This window comes from Saccopteryx bilineata, chromosome 5 (genome assembly GCF_036850765.1).
Source record: "Saccopteryx bilineata isolate mSacBil1 chromosome 5, mSacBil1_pri_phased_curated, whole genome shotgun sequence".
NCBI classification, from domain to species: domain Eukaryota; kingdom Metazoa; phylum Chordata; class Mammalia; order Chiroptera; family Emballonuridae; genus Saccopteryx; species Saccopteryx bilineata.
Genome location: NC_089494.1, coordinates 208,846,220 through 208,861,706, shown reverse-complemented (window position 1 = coordinate 208,861,706; position 15,487 = coordinate 208,846,220). Strand labels below are relative to the sequence as shown.

At 38.6% G+C, this 15,487-nt stretch overlaps 1 protein-coding gene across 2 annotated transcripts in view; it reads left to right on the top strand.

The window, feature by feature from the left end:
- The window catches only part of BTC (betacellulin), a 48,071-nt gene extending 38,116 nt beyond the window's left edge, over positions 1-9,955 (top strand). Inside the window, exons 4-6 of one of the 2 annotated variants that reach the window (XM_066281065.1) lie at positions 3,578-3,724; positions 5,173-5,300; positions 7,092-9,955. In XM_066281065.1, the coding sequence (XP_066137162.1) occupies positions 3,578-3,724; positions 5,173-5,257 (232 nt within the window). In that variant the 3' untranslated portion in view covers positions 5,258-5,300; positions 7,092-9,955. The remainder of the gene's footprint in view (positions 1-3,577; positions 3,725-5,172; positions 5,301-7,091) is intronic. The other variant, XM_066281064.1, reaches the window with a different exon arrangement.
- Positions 9,956-15,487: the final 5,532 nt, after the last annotated feature.

The window sequence follows — 15,487 nt, the reverse complement described above, 5'->3', positions numbered from 1 at the left end:
GGGTGATGCTCTGCCTGTCTTGGGATGTTGCTCAGTAACAACCGGAGCCATTCTAGCACCTGAGGCAGAGGCTATAGAGCTATACTCAGGGCCCAGGCCAACATTGTTCCAATGGAGCCTCAGCTGCAGGAGGGGAAGAGAGAGAGATAGAGAGAAAGGAGAGGGGGAAGGGTACAGAAGCAGATGGGCACTTCTCCTGTGTGCCCTGGCAAAGAATCGAACCCGGGACTTCCACTCACTGGGCTGATGCTCTAGTACTGAGCCAATCGACCAGAGCTTAAACCTTTACTCTTAACCCATCTTGTTTCCATGGTAGAGTGGTTACATTAGCTTCACACGAGGGTACTTTTAAAAGCTCAATTTATCTCCCATATATTTTGAATGGAAACAAATTTTTTTGGCATTTTTATATGGTTTGTAATTCTTTAAATGTAAAAGAATTTTGGCCAAATTAAAAGTTAATATTGCAAGTGTCAAATAAGTTCAAGGAAACCAGTCTTACTTATAAGTAGAGATTTTCAAGGCTTGGTTAGTATGATAAGGAATTGGCAGAAAAATTAGCTTTTCAACTATTAGTAGATCAAGAGTCCAAGATTAATTTTACTCAGGCACAAGTAACATTGTTTGCATAAATTAAATATTCAGTTTTCTGTAAAGAGATGTCCCTCTAAAGTGCTCTGAGACCTTATAAGAGGAACAACGTGATTCATTTAAGTATAATTTTAACCTAAATTTCATAGAATATTTATATGCTTTGCATTTTCCCCAGCATGCAGTTTATTAAATAACAACCTCTGAACAGTGTTTCCAGTCCCTAATTTTGTGAAATGTTTGATTCATGAACTTCTTAACATTTAATTCTATTTCAATTTAATTAAAAAATTAATATGCAAGAATTATAGTTAGAGGGGAATAATCATTGTTAATGTAAGGAAATAAGGAAAATGTGCCTCTATGTTGGGAAAAATAGAGCTAATTTTTTTTTTTTATTTAATTGCTCACTGGTTTAAAAGAATATATTGAGTTTCAAGAATATAAATCCCCTTAACCCAAGTTCGTATTTCTAACTGATCCCTGTATCTGTATATTTATTGTTCTTTAATATTGCTTCCTTCTAAAAAGAAAAGCGCAGTGTGTAATCTACCTCCCCAACATCAGTACACACCTGCCCACTTCTGTCTGAGTGAAAACTCCTTTCCTTGGCCTCCACGTCCTCTGATCCTAGATTAACTTTCTAACCACATCTCCATTATGGAGTCAATGTTCCTCTACAATTCTACACTCCTTTGCCTGGTTTACCACACAAGCTCTTCTCATGGTCAACAAACTTTATTCTCACTGGTGATTTACATGCAACTCAAACACCAGCTCTCCCTGGACACCTGCATGAATATCCTTTTTCTCAGACACACATTCAGGTGTGGGCCAGACATCCTTTATTTGCCATCTAGTCTCACTCTATGAAAACTCTTTTCTCCTGGAACATAAATGTGGGTTTCTCTAAGTGTCACTTCTGTGACTGTTAGCATCTAGAAGTCAGGGTTCGTGGCCTATTCGTTTTGTGTTCCTGTGCCAGCCCCCATGTCTAGAATTCACTAGGAGCTCATGAAACGACTGGTGAGTAAATGGCTGAGTCCCCCTATCCCGGTCCAGAATCTAATGCAGTGCTCAGTGTCCAAGCCAAGGCCTTACTCTGAGCTAGAGCTGCCCTCTTCGTGGTGGAATGAGACTGAGTCAGTGGGAAGTGGGCAAGTGCAGGCACAGGACTGGTCTGGGAGTCAGATAGCCCTAAGTTAAGATTTTGTTTCCACCAAGAATAAGCAGGTTGTTTTTTCCCCAGAGGGTCAGTCACCTTTCCTGAGCTTCAGTTTTGTCATCTGTAAAACAGGATAATAATCTCTTCTTCTGAAGTATTGAAAATTAAGCAAAATAAAACTTTAAGTAAAAATACTAATTATGGTACTAGGCAGAGAGTAAATGGTCCTTAAATTGCACCATGAAATGAGTGGGAGACACTGAACTTAGGCCTGACCTTTTAGGTGACCTGGTGCAGCAAGGATTCAGGCAGCACTGTCCTCCCAGTCTGTGACGGCCACGCTACCTGGGAACCAGAAACATGTCCTTTGCTTGGGATCACAGGCGTTTGTGGATTCCTGTCTTTGTGTAAATACCAGAATGTGTTTCAAATAACCCCAGTCCTCTATTAGGCTCTGGGGTATTTTCTTGGAATGGCGATGACTTGTTTCCAGACACATACTTTTTATTGATTTATACAGCACACTTCATTTAAGTGGAGTTACATATGGGTTGGGGTTTGAACTTGGGAGGCAATCTCCTGCCTTTGTATCCCAGCCCCGTTCACTCAATTTCTCTATAGCTCAGTTTCTCCATCTGTAAAATGGGTTAATCACTGGGCCTGCCTCAGTGGTTGTTTTAAAAATCAATTGAATTAACACTTATAAACCTCTTAGATAGGTGTCTGTTGATTATTTCAGAACAGTGATTTCAAATCTGATGTTGCAGAGTCTTCAATGGTCATGGACATCTTTAAAATTTATTTTAAACTCTATGTGATTTTTAATTATTAAATAAAAACTCACTTATTCAGCATTTAACATACATCTAACAGGAACTTGTCCCCTTTGCCTCATTCTCTTCCACTGAAATGACCATCAACATGTTGGTTATTATTGGCTTGATGAGAAATGAAATAACATGATGGCCATTATAACTGATTTAGGTTTCACCTTCTCACAATGGCTCATTGGGTTATAACTTGCGAGAAGAGCTGATTACTGAGAAATTCGACTGAACTGTGGTTAAGCCATGGAACCCAGACCTTATAATTAAGAAAACATTCTAAAAGAGCTCAAGTAAATGCTGTATGTTTTATGGACAAAGTTATTGTTTAAAAATATCACACTTAATAAATTTGTTAGAGAAACTTTTAAGCTAATTAGAAGAGACTATATTTGTAAGATTTGAATTATGACCTTAAAAAACAGACTCTTTAAAAATACTTTATCCCACAGATGCAATTAAAAGCAATTTTTTTCCCTGTGTTCCTGGCCTATGACAAGAGATTTTTTATATTTCAAGATATTTCAAAGCTTTCTTTCCATTATTTTATCCTCTCAGTGAAGAAACCTAGCTCTCTTGCAAGAAGCAGTTTCTTTCATAGGTTCTGGGCTCCTTTTACAATAGATGGCATTAGGTGTCTTTCTCCTGTGCTAGCATCAAGCTTCCTCTTTCAATTCATGGTTGTGACTGAGCTTGTTTTCGTATGTTTGTTTGTTTAATTTTGTAGCATTGTGTCCTATGCAATATTATTGTTAAGGGATCTCCTTACTAAACTATATGCCTCAAGAAAATTAACTGCATTGGCTCATGTCAGACACAAACTATAGTACAACCTGGCAATTAAACTTTTCTTACAAAACTAAAAAAAAAAAAAAATCAAATCAAACAAAAGAAAACAAAAGGAGGTAATGAAATCAGTGTTAGTTTCTTCATAAAAAAAATAGTAGAGATTCCTAAAAGTCCTGTGTTTTTTACCTTGTATGTTTTATTTTTATAGCTGTGAAGACGGCTATGCTGGGGCAAGATGTGAGAGAGTTGACTTCTTCTACCTAAGAGGGGACACGGGGCAGGTGTTGGTGATTTGTCTGACCGCAGTTATGGTGACATTGATCATTTTGGTGATTGGTGTCTGCGCATGCTGTCAGTAAGTATTTTTTCATTTAATTTTCAGTTAATCTGAGAAACTGTATCTTACTGCCTAACTCCTTTCTCCTTTCCTTCCTTCCCGCCTTCCTAACTTCTCTCTTTTCTTTTATGCTTTGATTTGAATAAATCACTTTTCCAGGTTTGCAGCCATTTATATTGAAGTTATTTATTTATATATAAACACATGACACATAATATTGATCATATGACTAAGTAGAATTATTAGAATTGAAAAATCAAATTTGTATAAATCTCCCAATTTAAAGAAAACCATCATTTAGTCCTAAAGTTGGTCATATTTTATGTGAGCCTGTTAGAGGGCTAAATAAAACTTATCTCAAGCTGTCCCATGCCAAACTAATTTTGAAAGGTAAAAATGAACAAATAAAACATTTTTTTTGTGGCCACATCAAAATAATGAATTTAATTTACAAAAGATAGTATACTTTTGTTCTTCTCTTCTACTATTCATTATATACCACAATTTTGAGACTCAAGAAAACACCTTGCTTTTTGTCTGCAAGAGAGAGTGGCTTGGTACAAAACTTAAGGTAGCAACTTTGGAAACCCATCCAAGAGCACATGAGACTAGAACGCCCAGGAGTATGCTAAAGAGTCGTCCCGGGCTGTCTTCCTGTCTTGAGGAGCTAGTGCAGCCTCCCAAACTGATGCTGTTACTTCTGGTCTGTGGGACAGACCATGAGGGTCTCCCGTGACTCTTTCCTTTACAGCCCTCAGGGATGAAAAACACAAGCAGTGTTCCTGGGAGCCTTTGATTTCTGTTCCCACTCGGCCACTGTCTATCTTTGAGACCTTGAACAAGTCTCTTAACATTTTCATTCTCTTTAATTTTATTTTATGTAAAATGAAAAGATTAAATTAAATAATCTGTAGGATTACTGTTAGCTATAAAATTGAAATTTATACCTAATTTATGCATAAAGGAATTTTTATAAAGCCAGGTTTGGGGCAAAACAACAGTTAGACAGAGCTGGGAAATGGCCTATTTTATTACAGTAATTTTGAATTATACTTTAAGAAAATAGGGCTAAAATCCAGCTTTCTTATTATATTTGGCAGCTTGATTAACGTGTCCAGAAGTGCTCTCGGTTTTCTTATGTCTGTTTCCACTGTGTACTAAATCTCGTTTACACACTAAGTAACATTCTATCAGTCTAGTTTGTAAGATGACTAGTTCTGGAAAATGCTCTTGTGCTAACCAACTTCCATCAACACTCAGATACCATATTCTTTCTATTTAGACATAGCTCTGCCTTATCCCACTGTTGCTTATTGTGGCTATCAAAGGAATCAAGAGAAAGAGAGAGTTTAAGAGAAAGCCTCAAATATTTAAGAAAGAAAGAACCTATGCACTCTTAATAGTCTAGAAATAAAATCATAGGCTGCTCTTTTGATGATTAATTTTGTCTTCGCATGAACTAACAGGCCCATGCTAATTTCTAACACCATTTTCAAAGTCCTCTTCGAAGGAAAAAGAAAGAAGATATGGCAAATCTTGGTAAAGACATAACTCCTGTAAACGAAGATATTCAAGAGACTAGCATTGCTTAATGGTGAGTGTGATAAGTTTGGTTGATGGGAAACCATGCAGGTGACATTTACCTGGGAAATGGGGTTTAATTGCATCTAGTAAATCATTAATTGGAGTTTGATTATGTTTAAGAATATCTAAAAATAAATAGACTTTTTTTCATAGACTCCAAAGTCAAATAAAAATTTTTTTTATATCTTTCTTTGGCATGTTATCACAGAGATACACTCATGTGGAATAGAGGACTTTTAGATCCTTTTCCTAGTATAGCCAGATCTATATCTGGTTTTCTAAATATGCATGGTTATGTAGTTATTTTATATTTTTTCTCCTAAGTTTTGGGCATAAGGAACAGGTATTTGAATTTAGACGTCTCTCATCGAAAGAAAATAACAATAGTAATGTTTTATTAATGGCTTCATTTATCAAGCATTTACCATATGCCAACACTGTTCTATGCTCTTTGAATGCTGTATCAGTTAGTATCACAGCAGGAATCACAAATCTTCTGAGATAATCCAATACAGAGATTTTGATGAAGGGACTGGGGCAGGGGTGGAGTGGGGTTGAATGTGGAGGCTCTTGGAGTCTAACCATGGCAAGAGAGTGTGTCCCACTCATATCCATGAGGGCTGGGGCTGTGTTCCCTTGTGCGCTGCTGGCAGACCCATCATGCAGGAGCTGTTTCTGTGGAAGGAAATAACTACTGCTAGAACCTAAACAAGGAGGGAAGCAAGAAATGGAGAAAAATACCCCAAACCTTCTGTCCTTCTGCCTTCAGATCTTCAGCAGGTACCTTCTATTAACCAAACCCAAGAAGAACCAGGAAGGCAAGGGAACCCTTGTGATGCAATCTATAGAGGCAGCCCCTTGGAGAGCACAGCAGGGCAGAAAAGGGCAAACTGAACATATCCAGTAGTCAGCAGAGTCAGTTTGGCTGTGATAGCATCGAACACAATCAAACAGGTTTGAAAGGAAGGGAACGTATGGTGCACATGAACTGGCAAGCCAGAAGGAAGGCAGTCTGTACCCTTGGTTGAATCAGAGGCTCCCGTGCAGGGAAACATTTCTGTCTTTCTACTCACTGTTTGACTCTAAAGTTAGTAGCAATCAAGGTCATATGGTTCCTCATTCTCATATTCAGCAAGAGAGACACAGTGACTTTCCATAACTCTCCCAGCATTGCAAAGAACTTACTTTCCCAGAAACTCCCAGAAGATCAATAAATGCTTCTCAAGAACTTATAGGGCCATGGTCAGTTGTCTCAGTGGTAGAGCATTGGCCCAGCATGTGGATGTCCCGGGTTCAATTCCCAGTCAGGACACACAGGAAAAGCGGCCATCTGTTTCTCCACCCATTCCCTTCTCTCTCTCTCTCTCTCTCTCTCTCTCTCTCTCTCTCTCTCTCTCTCTCCTTTCTCTCTGTCTCTTCCCCTCCTACAGCTATGGCTCCATTAGCTCGAGCAAGTTGGCCCCAGGTACTGAGGATGGCTCCATGGCCTCTGCCTCAGGCACTAAAAAATGGCTTCAGCAACAATGGCCCCAAATGGGAAGAGCATCACTCTCTAGTGGGCTTGATGGGTGAATCCCAGTAGGGGTGCATGTGGGAGTCTGTCTCTGCCTCCCCTCTTCTCACTAAAAACAAACAAACAAAAAAACAAAGAAAAAAATTATAATGTTTTCTTCACTTATCACCAGGTTAACGCTAATAAATTGAAACTAAAAATATTGGCTCTAGATTTTTTTTTTAAATATATACATAGTACATTTCTTTTAAATAATAACTTGGTCTTTTTTTTTTCTTTTTCTTACAGTCTATGAAGGTAACTCCAGGCTGGTGGTGGCAAGCTACAAAATGCCTTGCCTAATTGAAAATGAACAGAATGTGTCTCAGGAAAACAGCTTACAAAATGAATTTTAAATAATGTATTTACTTTTGTTTGTAACAGTTTGTGTTGTTTACTATTGTTTTTATAATAATATAACAATAATGATAATAAATTTTATTATTGTTTAGTAAATGGGGGGGGGAAGCACCCAGTTAAGAAGGGAAATATTAATAAACTTCCACTGAATTTTCATCACCAGGATTATTAAACAAAAAAGAACAGTAGGAAGGAGTTTAGATCTTAGAAATTGCATTAATGATACCATCTACCATTTATCCAACAGTTACCATGTGTTGGATATATTATTTCCTTTAACCTTTTCAAGAACTTCTGTAATATCAATTATGATCCTCACTTCCCATTTATAGAAACAGACTTAAAGAAGTTAAATAATCAATCCTCGACTTCCTGAGTTAAGAATTGTCAGAGCTTAAACTGGAACCAGGATTTACCCAATTCAACATATATGCTCTGAACAATTATTTTTGTTCAACAGAGTTGGTACAATGTAACTCATTTTTATAACCCAATGTCTTTCTGCTGAACTGAGTTTTGCCATGGCTCTAGATACTGGGCCCATTTTCCTGCAAAAAACTCAGAATGCAGAGTCATGAATGTATATATATTTCTGTTACTACCATGTTCTCTGTACATTGACTTTTATTATGTTTCTTTGCTTTTTTATAAATGTTCAGAGACACACATACATTTTTATATTAGTAAAGCAAACAGATTTGCCCTGCATCCTGCCAGTCTTTAAGCCCCAGTAATTGTTCATGCTCATTAAAGTATCAGCAGTAACACTGGAAGGTGCTGTTGATCCCAGCATAATGGTCGGCGACAGCATAGCAGAGCCCAGGCAGAAACTGATTGTGACCATATCCTCAGTTTTGTTCTTCTGCTAAGCAGTACCTGTGGTTGCTCTCAAGAGAATATTGTTGCAATAAAATCATGTCTATATGTCTATTTTTTGAGACCATCTTGCCAAATGCTCCTTTAACTCCTTAGTATATATGTATAATAAGGACTCTTTAAAAACTGACAAGGCAAAATCTACACTTAGCCAATATCCGTAAGATATGGAACTTTTCACAGTGACTGGGTAGACCTTCTACAAAAGCAGATGGAGATGTCTCCAAAGTGCTGCACTTCGGATATTGCAGCTCTCAGCCAAGCAGCTTCTTTTCCAGGATTGTCAATTTTACCTTACAGTGCAGACTCCATACACAAAGCAAAGTATTTGGACAAGAGGTGAAGTTGTATATCACCTTTTATCATGCGTCATGTTTTGAGTGAGACTGAGGCTGGCCACCTATGTAACAGATATAGCTCCCATCTCAAGGAGAGCTAAGTAAAACAACTGATAATTTTCTAAATCTTTTTTTTTTCACCTGACTTAGTAGCCATTCTGACAATAGGATTATATACAACTAATTCATATGTTTTCATTTCAAGTCTCCCCCTGGACTCATTTTCTTTCTTTCTTTCTTTTTTTTTTTTTTTTTTTTTGTATTCTTCTGAAGCCAGAAACTGGGAGGCAGTCAGACAGACTCCTGCATGCGCCCTACCGGGATCCACCTGGCACGCCCACCAGGGGGAGATGCTATGCCCATCCGGGGCGTCGCTCTATTGCAACCAGAGCCACTCTACTGCCTGAGGTAGAGGCCATGGAGCCATCCCCAGCGCCCGGGCCATTTTGCTCCAATGGAGCCTCGCTGCGGGAGGGGAAGAGAGAGACAGAGAGGAAGTAGAGGGGGAGGGGTGGAGAAGCAGATGGGCACCTCTCCTGTGTGCCCTGGCCGGGAATCGAACCCAGGACTTCCGCACGCCAGGCCGACACTCTACCACTGAGCCAACCAGCCAGGGCCTGGACTCATTTTCTAGCCTTTCTCTTTCTCAGTTTTCTTTGATACTAAGAATGCTTGAAAGAAATGCTTGTTGAGCATTTAAAAACAAAAACAAGGTGTAAATGTTTCTTTTTTCCTGAACTGATGTTGGTTGACCAATGGAATCTCTCAAGAGAATTCAGGCTGGGGAATTTTGTTTTGGTTCTAAATGTTAATGATGCCTCTTGAAAATTGGATGTCGAGAAAGAACTCCAAGGATTTTTATATCTTTTCAAAAATGTCTTTACAAGTATTTTGCATATAGTAAATGACCTTGGATAAATAAACTGTCAATATTATCAAATAATAAAATTAATTTATTTTTAAAATAAAGCAAACACATACCTACCTGGGAATTTTCTATTACTACTATGTATTATTAAAAAGAAATATATTCGAATATTAGTGCTTTGAAAAAACTTTGTATTTTATAGGGACTGCCATTAATACATTTAAAATAGTCCGTTCTGACCAACAGATGTTTTCCTTAGAAACAAAAGAATTTAGAAGTGTGGTGGACATGCCTATTGGATTGTCTGCCCAGCAGCCTAGCCATGTTTTTGAGCCTGACTTTCCATTGCATTTAGCTGGTCTAAGGTGAGTACTTAATGAAATTGGGCCAATTGGAGTCATTCTCCGGAGGATTGGGAACTTGAACTGAAGTCAGTCTCCTTTGGGTTTTGGAGTATGAAAAAGTGCATGTTAAAGCTATGGGCAATCATGTTTTTCCCTGGGTAGATCAAAAAGTCAGAGACAGCTGATCAGAGAAAACAGAGATGAGACTCCAGCTTCCTGACAGTCTGTGTCCCTTGTACATGTATTTTCAATGGTTAGCCTCATGCTGTTTTTGTCTGTGGTCTCCGAGACATGTTATCTCTATAATAAACTCCTCATTTGGCTTAAGCTAGTCCTACTTGGGTTTTTGTAACCTGGAACGAAGATCCTAATTTTAGTGCATCATGATATTGTAAACAACGGTTTCTTAGAGCAGAAATGACGTCCGCTATTAGATAGAATATCCAATTACAGTTTTCACATAGTGCCTTCGCTTGTATTAGAGGGACATTTCTAGCAACAGTACCCACTTTCACATACAGCCATTCAAGATTATGATTGCAGAGCATGCAGCGGGAGGAGGGAGACAGCAAGCATTGATGGGCACCTACTATATTCCGGGCACTGTGCCTCTCACAATGACAAATACTAAGGAGGAGTAAGACATGATCCCTTAGGAAGCTTTAGTGGGAGAGACAGTTTTTCATTCATCATTTCAGTTCAATTTGGTGCTCTAAAAGAGGCTGAAGGTATTACAGGATCAGAGAGGAAGGTGACTAAGCCAGCTTTGAAGAATCAGGGAACCTGACCAGGCAGTGGCGCAGTGGCTAGAGCATTGGACTGGGACGTGAAGGACCCAGATTCAAAGCCCTGAGGTTGTCGGCTTGAGCACAGGCTCATCTGGTTTGAGCAAAACTCACCAGCTTGAACCCAAGGTCACTGGCTGGAGCAAGGGGTCACTCACTCTGCTGTAGCCCCCCGGTCAAAGCATATATGAGAAAGCAATCAATGAACAACTAAGGTGCCACAATGAAGAATTGATACTTCTCATCTCTCTCCCTTCCTGTCTGTCTGTCCCTACCTGTCTCTCTCTCTCTGTCTCTGTCTCACACACACACACACACACACACACACACACACACACACACACACACAAATTAAAAAAATAAAAAAGAATCAGAGAAAGCTCTTGAAGGAAGTTACCTCTGAACTGGACTGGCTCTGGTAAAAGGAGGTCTCTGCCTCAAATCCTGGGTTAGGGTAGATGTTTCTTGGATCTTTGTCAAATTCTACAGAATTTCTCTTAAATTCTAGCAGTGTATTCAGCAGATGTTATTACAAAGCAAGGTTTCATACCCTGTCCCAGAATACACCAGACGTGGCGGGATAAGGTTTACGTGCACGGGAGCTGTGAGGTGAGATGTTCCTGGTCCCAGTGATGTTACTTTACTAAGTGACGGATTGAGATGGGAAAAGCTTTTTATTTCTTTCCTGAAGTGGATTAATTGGGTCTTTCACATTTTCCACCTGATATCATTGCTCATGATGTAAGCAAGTCACATAGAGAGTGGAGTGAGATGTTCTGGGTCAGATAACTTGCTACGTGGATAAGGCCCTGGTTTGTACAAAGTTCTAGGAAAAATGTTCAGGACGTGTTTTTACGCCCATGGCCTTAAGACCAAGCTCTTTCCTTAACGAAACCTCCATTTTAATATATTCTACTTGTACTTAAAAAAAAATTGTAAGAACCTACTAAGTGTTGAGTACCTTAGGTTCGGGCACTACACCAGTGAACAAAATTCTTTTAAAAAGCTGTCACGTCATTCTAGTGGATACAGTCTTTCATAAAAAAGAAATTTAAACAAAGCTTATTCAGAAAGTTAGTTACCCTGGAGGCTTTGTCTTCAGACTTTTAACCTGTCTCACTGTCTTGGAGAGCAGAACTCAAGATGGGCACTCACCGAAAAATTCCGTATATGGCGGGGTCAGCGGAGTTTCCCTGAAACAAAATAACTTACTTGATTTAAAAATGACTCTGAAGAGCAACAAAAGTACAGCTGTGTTTGTTTGGTGTAAAAATCTTGGTTTATAGTTTTGGGTTTTTGTGTGTTTTTTGCTATGGTTGCTGCATTAGGGAGTCTACTCTTCAAAAAATTATTCATGCTTCAAGGCATTTTTCTGCAGAGGAACCTGCTCCATGTGATCGTCTTTGGCAGTGGAGTGTTAAATGCCGGAACATAACGTGCAACAGACTATTCTTGACTGTCTGCTAATGTTACCGTTCCTGAGAATGTGTGTCTTATAATAACATCTAGTTAACATTCTAGTAAACTAATTCTTTCCTACGATCTGTCAGCCACTGGTGTTTGAAACCATCTGAATTTCTATATTAAGAAACTAAATAAATGATATAACTCCAAAAACAACATCATCAATTATATTCAAGAAATATACTTGCTGTTAGAAATATAAAAATGTGGGTATCTAGATATATGTAATTTATAATTACAGTTAATATTATCAAAGAAATGTTCATCAAACATGTGTTTTTAAAGACTTTTTTCTCCATGTTTTATAATTCTTACTCAAGTTAAAGTTACCAAAAAATGTGCAACAGGAGTACTTCAAGATGTGTTTTCTTCATTCTTTCAGTTTAAAAGAAGGCAAACAAAACTCTTTACAAACATAGAACTTCTTAAAGTTGCTTTTTGTGACATATAGTTATTCTTATAAGATATATGCAGAATAATAAAATATTTTAAAACTGTGATTTCAACTAGACAGCAATTTGTCATATGCTCATTTAATGAGAACTGAGAGTCTTCAGTTGACTTGCTTTGAAAAGCCATTTTGAAATACTGCAATATATCAACTAATTTCAATCAACCTACATCTAGAATATTCTTTTTTTTTCTTGTAACAACCTAGAAACATTTGTTTACTCAATAAAATGGAACTAGTAATTGTGAAATAAAAATCACTCACCCAGTGTGTTTTGTTTTGTTTTTTTCTTCTTTTTTTCTGAAGCTAGAAACGGGGAGAGACAGTCAGACTCCCACATGCGCCCAACCGGGATCCACCCAGCACGACGCTCTGCCCACCAGGGGGCGATGCTCTGCCCCTCCGGGGCGTCGCTCTGCCTCGACCAGAGCCACTCTAGTGCCTGGGGCAGAGGCCAAGGAGCCATCCCCAGTGCTCGGGCCATCTTTGCTCCAATGGAGCCTTGGCTGCAGGAGGGGAAGAGAGAGACAGAGAGGAAGGGGGGAGTGGAGAAGCAAATGGGCGCTTCTCCTGTGTGCCCTGGCTGGGAATCGAACCCAGGTCCTCCACACGCCAGGCCGACGCTCTACCACTGAGCCAACTGGCCAGGGCCCAGTGTGTTTTGTTTGTTGGGTGGTTTTATTCCTAACGTTAATCTAGCTGTGGGCTGTACTACCAGCCCCCATCTGCATCCTATCTTCAGCTGCATGTCAAAGCATCGGAGCTGTTAACCGAACCAGAGCTCCTGATCAATCCATAAATGGCACAGGGATGGGGATACTTGTTGCTGAACTATTTTAACACAAAGTCTAAGTGAGCACACAATCTTTATTCAGACAATTCTAGGCTTCAGTCCAGGGTCTGTCTGTCACTCATGGTGAGGCCCTGGGCAAATTACTTAAGCCCCCTCCTGTCCTCGTCAATAAGAGAAAATAAATAATAATAGCATGGGCTGAGTGGATTAGATGAGATAATGCCAGCAAAATGCTTAGCCAGCACCTGGGATACTTTAAGCACTCTCTAGGTAAGGTTTCAATTAATATTAGTTATAAGTAGTAAGAGCAATAAGAGTGATGATGAAGATGATGGTGATGATGAAGATGATGGTGATGGCGATGATGATGATGATGACAATCGTGATGCTCTCTAATCAGTCTCATAGAGAACACAAAGTTAATTTCTAAGTTAAATCACAACACTGTTACAGTAAAAATTTACTGTATTTTTAAGAATTCATGATCCTTTTTGAAAGAATGTCTTCCAACTCTTATCTGAATGAGCCATGGTTAGGTGCAGAATTCCAACTGAGTGACAGGCTCTGTATAATTGCCTCATTTCTCTCCCTATATTATTCCTACCTCAATTCCCAACCTCCCTTGAAAATACTCCGTGAGAAAATTAAGGCCTGACCAGGTGGTGGCGCAGTGGATAGAACATTGGACTGGGATGCAGAGGACCCAGGTTCAAGACCCCGAGGTTGCCAGCTTGAGCACGGGCTTATCTGGCTGGAGCAAAAAGCTCACCAGCTTGGACCCAAAGTTGCTGGTCACTCAGTCTGCTGAAGGCCCGTGGTCAAGGCACATATGAGAAAGCAGTCAATGAACAACTAAGGTGTCGCAACGAGAAACTGATGACTGATGCTTCTCATCTCTCTCCGTTCCTGTCTGTCTGTCTCTATCTATCTCTCCCTCTGACTCTCTTTCTCTCTGTTCCTGTAAAAAATAATAATAATTAAGGAAAAATTATTACATTGCTATTGAAAATAATTAAAGGCCTAATCATTTTTAAATTATGCTGAAATGTTAGCTAATTTTGGAGGTAGAGTTAACTTCACTATTTGTAGACTCAACATCATTGGTTGTATTAAAAATAGCCTAGGCCAGAAACTAGGCACAGCCTCCCATATCTGTTATCCACAACGTGCTTGCACAGTACGCATTATTACACCCACTTACTCAATGATAAACCTAAGGCTCAGAAGCTTAAATACCCTGACACATCAAATTACTAGTAAAGCATTGTCGTCTGCCTCTTAATTTTGTTATTTCAGACTTTGAAATAAAAGTGCACTGAAATCATTCACTTTTCAAATAGAAAGAAACAGAAATAGGTTGTTCTGGAGTCATACTATTGGCTAAATAAGTGATTGCTAAGACTATGTGGTTCACAAAGTGGTGGAACATTTTAAAAAGTAAAAAACTGAACATGAATAAAAAAGAGAGGATTCTGTAGCAACCAGCTAATTTAGTGTTTTGTCTGTTTGCTTGTTTTTAAAATTCAACTTTTCAGTCAGACTTAATAGGGCTACCTATTGTTTCTTAAATTACAATCTCTGAAAAATAGGAGAAAAGGACCCTGACTAAAACATACAGATTGAACAATATGGCATGCACACCAGCTTAATATCATGCTCTTGTTGAAGAGTATTTAACTTGTTGAAATCAAAATAATGTTTCAAAACACAAAGAATATAAAGAGGTGACAGTTTGGCTATTCCTGAAGCTTTTACAAATAGTGAAGTTAATACAAATTAATGTCATTTTAAAAATATTTTTCTGATAACCAGAATTAACTACACACTGCTTGAGTCCCTTGAATTTGATAGAACTACATTAACATAATTTCCACCGACCTAGGATTTGTTACCATTCAGGCATCAACTGAGCACATGTTTGCCTTCCTGATAACTAAGAAATAGTATTTCTTTTAAATCATGGGAGATATATCAACATCATAAACCTTTCCAATCCATTAAAAATTACACTTGAATAGCAGCATCTTTCTTTTTCATGGTAATATCATCACCTCATGTGATATCAGTTACATACTTAAAATCAAAACTCGTCTTTTTTATAAACTACCTTCAGATTCTAACTCAACCGATTAAATATTTCCAAAAGCTGACAATGAGCACAGATACAAAAATGTTGAAAGTACAAGGAGGGAGAGAGAAAAACAAAAGACAGTGAATGTTTTCAAGTAAGATAAAAGACATATTACACAATAGCTAACAAAAACGCCATAAATTCATTCCTTCATCCAATACATATTCGGCATGACTATAGCCATAGTATATAGTGCCAGGAACTCAGTATAAAAGAATTAACTAGACTCCGTCTG